This window comes from Trichomycterus rosablanca, chromosome 20 (genome assembly GCF_030014385.1).
Source record: "Trichomycterus rosablanca isolate fTriRos1 chromosome 20, fTriRos1.hap1, whole genome shotgun sequence".
Lineage (NCBI taxonomy): Eukaryota > Metazoa > Chordata > Actinopteri > Siluriformes > Trichomycteridae > Trichomycterus > Trichomycterus rosablanca.
Window position 1 is genome coordinate 2,457,501 of NC_086007.1, and position 7,500 is coordinate 2,465,000.

General features: G+C 45.7%; 1 protein-coding gene across 1 annotated transcript in view; it reads right to left on the minus strand.

The window, feature by feature from the left end:
• The window catches only part of clstn2b (calsyntenin 2b), a 198,502-nt gene that overhangs the window by 61,798 nt on the left and 129,204 nt on the right, over positions 1-7,500 (minus strand). The window contains exons 4-5 of the mRNA XM_063016464.1: positions 4,125-4,333; positions 536-685 (exon numbers count right to left, since the gene is read on the minus strand). Of these exons, the coding sequence (XP_062872534.1) occupies positions 536-685; positions 4,125-4,333 (359 nt within the window). The remainder of the gene's footprint in view (positions 1-535; positions 686-4,124; positions 4,334-7,500) is intronic.

Here is a 7,500-nt window from a genome sequence, read left to right on the forward strand (position 1 = left end):
TATTACTTATAACAATGACTTTGCTTTGTCCTGAGGTCTGTTATTTAATTTATTTTCATGCACAACTCCACTTCTGCTGACATCTGCGGGTCCAGGGTTCGAATCTCAGTGGTGCTATTGGCCAGACGGGCATCTGCATGGACACAGTTAGCTAATGCCAGGATGGGGGGTGGGCTGAAACAGCCTGACCATTAGGAGGAATGGATAGAAATAAAAGGGTTGAGTCAGGAAGGGCATCCGGTGTAAAAACAGTGCCAAGTCTGGTATGAGGACCAGATCCGCTGTGGCGACGCCTAAATACTTGAGCAACCAAAACAATATATTTATACACACACACACACACACACACACACACATAATGATGTTGGATGATGTTGATGGTGAAGTCGGGTCATTCTGGACATCAGGGATAATAGAACACATGAGGTTTTGCATCATGAGCTCTTAAAATATGAGCAACCAGTCATCAAACATCTTATCACATGATGATTGCTAATAATAAAACAAGCATTTTGATTGGTCGGAGAGTTTGTACCTTGCCAGCCGGGTTTACAGACGGGTTTGACGTGGATGTGCACGGTGGCACTTTTGGCCGCTCTCTTCTGTCCACAATCAAACGCCGTCACGCTGATCTCATAGTGAGGACGGGCGTCGTAACTCAGACTCTCTGTGTTCCTGATGTTACCTGCACACACACACACACACACACACACACATGTATTCACACATACGTAAAGATACATTAATAGACATGTAAACTCACACTCATATACACAGGCATGAATACACAAACACACACACACATAGGCAAATTATTATAAATAGACATGGCCACACATATATAGATATACACATGCACACACACACACACACACACACACACAACTATACATTTATAGACATGCACACTCAAAAACACACACACACGCGTATGTATTTACACATACATAAAGATACATTAATCGATATGTAAACTCACACTCACACACACATATGCAAAGATTTATTATATAGACATGCAACCTAAAATACACACACATACATATGCAAAGATTCATTAAGACATGCGCACTCAAATACACACATGTATTTACACATACGTAAAGATACAGTGTATCACAAAAGTGAGTACACCCCTCACATTTCTGCAGATATTTAAGTATATCTTTTCATGGGACAACACTGACAAAATGACACTTTGACACAATGAAAAGTAGTCTGTGTGCAGCTTATATAACAGTGTAAATTTATTCTTCCCTTAAAATAACTCAATATACAGCCATTAATGTCTAAACCACCGGCAACAAAAGTGAGTACACCCCTAAGAGACTACACCCCTAAATGTCCAAATTGAGCACTGCTTGTCATTTTCCCTCCAAAATGTCATGTGACTCGTTAGTGTTACTAGGTCTCAGGTGTGCATAGGGAGCAGGTGTGTTCAATTTAGTAGTACAGCTCTCACACTCTCTCATACTGGTCACTGAAAGTTCCAACATGGCACCTCATGGCAAAGAACTCTCTGAGGATCTTAAAAGACGAATTGTTGCGCTACATGAAGATGGCCAAGGCTACAAGAAGATTGCCAACACCCTGAAACTGAGCTGCAGCACAGTGGCCAAGATCATCCAGCGTTTTAAAAGAGCAGGGTCCACTCAGAACAGAACTCGCGTTGGTCGTCCAAAGAAGCTGAGTGCACGTGCTCAGCGTCACATCCAACTGCTGTCTTTGAAAGATAGGCGCAGGAGTGCTGTCAGCATTGCTGCAGAGATTGAAAAGGTGGGGGGTCAGCCTGTCAGTGCTCAGACCATACGCCGCACACTACATCAAATTGGTCTGCATGGCTATCACCCCAGAAGGAAGCCTCTTCTGAAGTCTCTACACAAGAAAGCCCGCAAACAGTTTGCTGAAGACATGTCAACAAAGGACATGGATTACTGGAACCATGTCCTATGGTCTGATGAGACCAAGATTAATTTGTTTGGTTCAGATGGTCTCAAGCATGTGTGGCGGCAATCAGGTGAGGAGTACAAAGATAAGTGTGTCATGCCTACAGTCAAGCATGGTGGTGGGAATGCCATGGTCTGGGGCTGCATGAGTGCAGCAGGTGTTGGGGAGTTACATTTTATTGAGGGACACATTAACTCCAATATGTACTGTGAAATACTGAAGCAGAGCATGATCCCCTACCTCCGGAAACTGGGTCGCAGGGCAGTGTTCCAGCATGATAATGACCCCAAACACACCTCTAAGACGACCACTGCTTTATTGAAGAGGCTGAGGGTAAAGGTGATGGACTGGCCAAGCATGTCTCCAGACCTAAACCCAATAGAACATCTTTGGGGCATCCTCAAGCGGAAGGTGGAGGAGCGCAAAGTCTCGAATATCCGCCAGCTCCGTGATGTCGTCATGGAGGAGTGGAAAAGCATTCCAGTGGCAACCTGTGAAGCTCTGGTAAACTCCATGCCCAGGAGAGTTAAGGCAGTTCTGGGAAATAATTGTGGCCACACAAAATATTGACACTTCAGGAACTTTCACTAAGGGGTGTACTCACTTTTGTTGCCGGTGGTTTAGACATTAATGGCTGTATATTGAGTTATTTTGAGGGAAGAATAAATTTACACTGTTATATAAGCTGCACACAGACTACTTTTCATTGTGTCAAAGTGTCATTTTGTCAGTGTTGTCCCATGAAAAGATATACTTAAATATCTGCAGAAATGTGAGGGGTGTACTCACTTTTGTGATACACTGTACATTAATTGACATGTAAACTCACACTCACACACACACACACATATGAACACACACACGCGTGCACGCACACAGGCACAAATATACATTTATAGACGTGCACGCTCAAATACACAAACACACAAACACACACAAGAATACACACAAACACACAAATATACATTCATAGACATGCACACTCAAATACACATGCACGTATTCACACACACTAATAGACATTAATAGACATGTAAACTCACACTCACACACACACACACACACACACACACACACACAAACACACATGTATTTACTCATATGTAAAGATACATTATTCGTTATGTAAACTCACACACACACACACATCTGAATACACACACATGCACACACACACGTAAATAGACGCACATTCACACATATGCAAAGACACAATAATAGACATGCACACTAGACATGCACTCTCAAACACACTTACACACACACACACACACACACACACACACATTCACACATATGTAAAGAATTATTAACACATGCACATTCAAATACACACACACACATACATAGAGATACATTAATCGATATGTAAACTCACACACACACACACACACATATGAATACACATACACACACACATGCAAAGATTTATTACGTAGACGTACAAACTGAAATACACTCACACACACACACACACACATGAATACACACACACACACACATGCACAAAAATACATTTATAGACATGCACACACACACACACATGAATGCACACACGTGCACACACACATGCACAAAGATACATTTATAGACATGCACACTTAAATACACACACACACACACATGTAAATACACAGATGCACATTCACACATATACAAAGACAGTAATAGACTTCCACACTCAAATACACACACACACACACACACACACATATGTATTCATACACACTAATAGACATTAATAGACATGCAAACTTACTCACACACAAACACACACACACACACACACACACATGAACACACAAACGGACATTCACACATATACCAGGATTCAATAATAGACATGCACACTCAAACACACTCACACACATATGAATACACACACGCACGTGAATACCCTTACACACACACACACACACACAAACGCACAAAGATACATTCATATACATGCACACTCAAATACACACACACACGCACACACACACACGTAAATACACAGATGCACATTCAAACAGAGAATATTCAAGAATTTAGACATGCCCTCTTCTCGAGAGCGTATAATGACGTAATATGCATCTATGTAAAAAAGCACTAGGTTTTCAGACAGACCCCGTGTGTGTGTGTGTGTGTGTGTGTGTGTGTGTGTGTGTGTGTGTGTGTGTGTGTGTGTGTGTTACCGTTGCGGTCGATGGCAAACGGAGCGTTCTCGGTGAGGATCTGGTAGTTGCAGATCTGGCTGTACTGAGGTGAACAGTCCTGGTCTGTAGCCTCCACCTGCAGGATGCTGTCACACACTCGGCCCTCCTGTACCGAACCCGAATACACGGGGCTGCTGAACACGGGCCAGAACTCGTTCACGTCACCCACCTGCACGTGGACCACCGCCCTGACACGCGCACACACACACACACACACACACACACACACACACACACACACACACACACACAGTGAGAAAAAACTTTCAATCAGAATGTCTGTCAGACACGTACAAACTTCAGGAACATCTACACTATATGGACAAAAGTATTGGGACGCCCCTTTGTGTGCTTCAGCCGTAACAATTGCTAACAGTTTAGGGACTGACTGAGCAGCTTTGGAATGAATTGGAACATCAACTGGGGCTTCCTTGACCATCATCAGCACCCAGCCACACAAATGCAGTCATCTTTTGACCGAACAGGCACAAATTCCCACAGAAACACTTCAAAGTCCAGTGAAAGCTCACGCCAGGTGTCCAAATACTTTTGGATATTTAGTGTATCTGGCGTTCCCACTGGAGAAATTAGGTCGCTATCTGTGTTAAACAAGTAAATATTAATTCCCGGCTTTGTCTTCCTGTCCGCATTAGACATGCAGTGATGTTCCAGCATCAGCTCTAATTAGCTGAAAATACAGCACCGGCGCATTAGCGCGTGCTTCGTGAGTAACGATGCCGAATGTTTTGACTAAACTTGTCTCCGTGTTTTGGTTCCTCAGCTCATTATAGGAGACAGCGGCGGAGAAGCTCTGCACCGTGTGAGAACACGAAAGCACGAGCGCCGAACTCCGGGGCACGCGGGGTGGAACAGAACACCCCTCTGGGTAGTAAACGCGCCTCCGTGTAAAGATCCAGCCGTGCCTGTTATGGCTGCCAGGAGGACGCTGCTGTCAGACTGACAGCCTGAACCGGTGCAGACGTTTGCTTCATTATCTCAGGATTCAGAAACGACGAAATGCACAATAGAGTCGAAAGTATGTGAACAATTATTTATTTATTAGGATTTTAACGTCATGTGTTACACAGAAACGGCCGTTACTCATTACACAAGATTCATCAGTTCAAGTTTAATACCAAACACAGTCATGGACAATTTAGTATCTTAAATTCACCTCACTTGCACGTCTTTGTACTGTGGGAGGAAACCAGAGCACCCGGAGGAAACCCACACAGACACGGGGAGAACATGCAAACTCCACACAGAGAGGACCTGGACCACTCCAGCTGGGGATCAATCCCAAGATCTTCTTGCTGTGAGGTGACAGTGCTACCCACCGTGCCGCCCCACTAGTCAGTAATATTATTACTCACTCACTCACAATAGGGTTGTTGGGGGGGGGGGGTGCTTGAGCCTATCCCAGCTTTTCAATGGGTGCAAGGCACACAGTAACCCTGGATGGGGCGCCAGTCCACACACCCAGACACACACACCCATTCACCTATAGGGCAATTTAGTGTCTCCAATTCACCTCACTTGCACGTCTTTGGACTGCGGGAGGAAACCGGAGCTCCCAGAGGAAACCCACACAGACACATGGAGAACATGCAAACTCCACACAGAAAGGACACAGACCGCTACAGCTGGGAATCGAACTCAGGACCTTCTTGCTGTGAGGCAACAGTGCTGGTTGCTGGTTCAATCCCAACCACTGTCAGGTTGCCACTGTTGGGCCCTTGAGCAAGGCCCTTAACGCTCAATTGCTTAGATTGTATACTGTACTGTTAGTCACTTTGGATTAAAGCATCTGCTAAGTGCTGAAAATGAAAATGTAAGTGAGGGTTTATTCATTTAGATTAATAAATGGGGTAGAGGGGGGCTGACAAACCGTACAGAGCAACAGCTTGGTAACAGTCAGTGATTGCATACCCACAATTTCATCTGTATTGTAGGTGTAGCTTATAAAAGGATCAGTAAAAGTGTGTAGCAGACAGGTGAGTGTAAATTCGATTTATAAACCTCAACCAAACCAACCCGGCTAACAACAATATAAAATATATATATTATTTTTCATCCTTCACACACGATCGATCGGAACGTTCCACAGCGCTGCACGCCTGCGAGAGGCTATTCGAGTTCCTCCAAAGAGAAACCGCAGGGGTGTCCGGGCGGCCCCGGGGCCCCTCCGCGGAGACCCTGCAGAACCACCGCGGCCGTTCTCACCTCATAACAGGTTTGGGAGGACCGTAACAAAAGCAATCAATAAAGCAATCTCTGCTCGAGCAGTGCTGAAGCTTCTGCACCTCTGACTGGAATGTTGTGCTTCAAATCCCTGAAGCGCCAGAGGGCAAGTGCTGCCAACGCTGGGCCCCCGGGGGCCCCTGAACCTCGACTGCTCAGCACGAACTCTCAGCGTTTAGAAACACGAGAGGCAAAAGGGACCAAATTATTTCCACTCAAATAATATTCAGCATCATCATGGTGAGGGAGTGTGTGGGTGGGTGCTTGAGTGAGTGGGTGAGTGTGTGTGAGTGAATGTGTGAGTGGGTAAGTGGGTGGGTGAGTGAGTGTGTGAGTGAGTGTGTGAGTGAATGTGTGAGTGGGTAAGTGGGTGGGTGGGTGAGTGAGTGAGTCTGTGGGTGAGTGAGTGAGTGAGTGTGTGAGTGAGTGAGTGTGTGAGTGGGTAAGTGGGTGGGTGGGTGAGTGAGTGAGTCTGTGGGTGAGTGAGTGAGTGAGTGTGTGAGTGAGTGAGTGAGTGTGTGAGTGGGTAAGTGGGTGGGTGGGTGAGTGAGTGAGTGAGTGTGTGAGTGAGTGAGTATGTGAGTGGGTAAGTGGGTGGGTGGGTGAGTGAGTGAGTCTGTGGGTGAGTGAGTGAGTGAGTGAGTGTGTGAGTGAGTGAGTGAGTATGTGAGTGGGTAAGTGGGTGGGTGGGTGAGTGAGTGAGTCTGTGGGTGAGTGAGTGAGTGAGTGAGTGTGTGAGTGAGTGAGTGAGTGTGTGAGTGAGTGAGTGAATGTGTGAGTGTGTGAGTGAGTGGGTGAATGTGTGAGTGGGTAAGTGGGTGGGTGGGTGAGTGGGTGAGCGACCCTGTTCTCTCTTAAATGCAGGTTCAAATGAAGCTTTAGTCTGAGACATTCCGCTCGCTGCTACTCCAACATATCGACCTGCATCGACACTGCAAGTCCCTCTAATCCCCGACCCTTATCCTCACTGTAAGTGTGTGGGTGTGTGTGGTGTGTGTGTGGTGTGTGTGTGTTTGTGTGTGTGTGTGTGTTTGTGTGTGTGTGTGTGTGTGTGTGTGAGAGAGTGTGTGTGTGTGTACTCGGCCTCCGGGAGAATAATAATCCTGTCCAGATT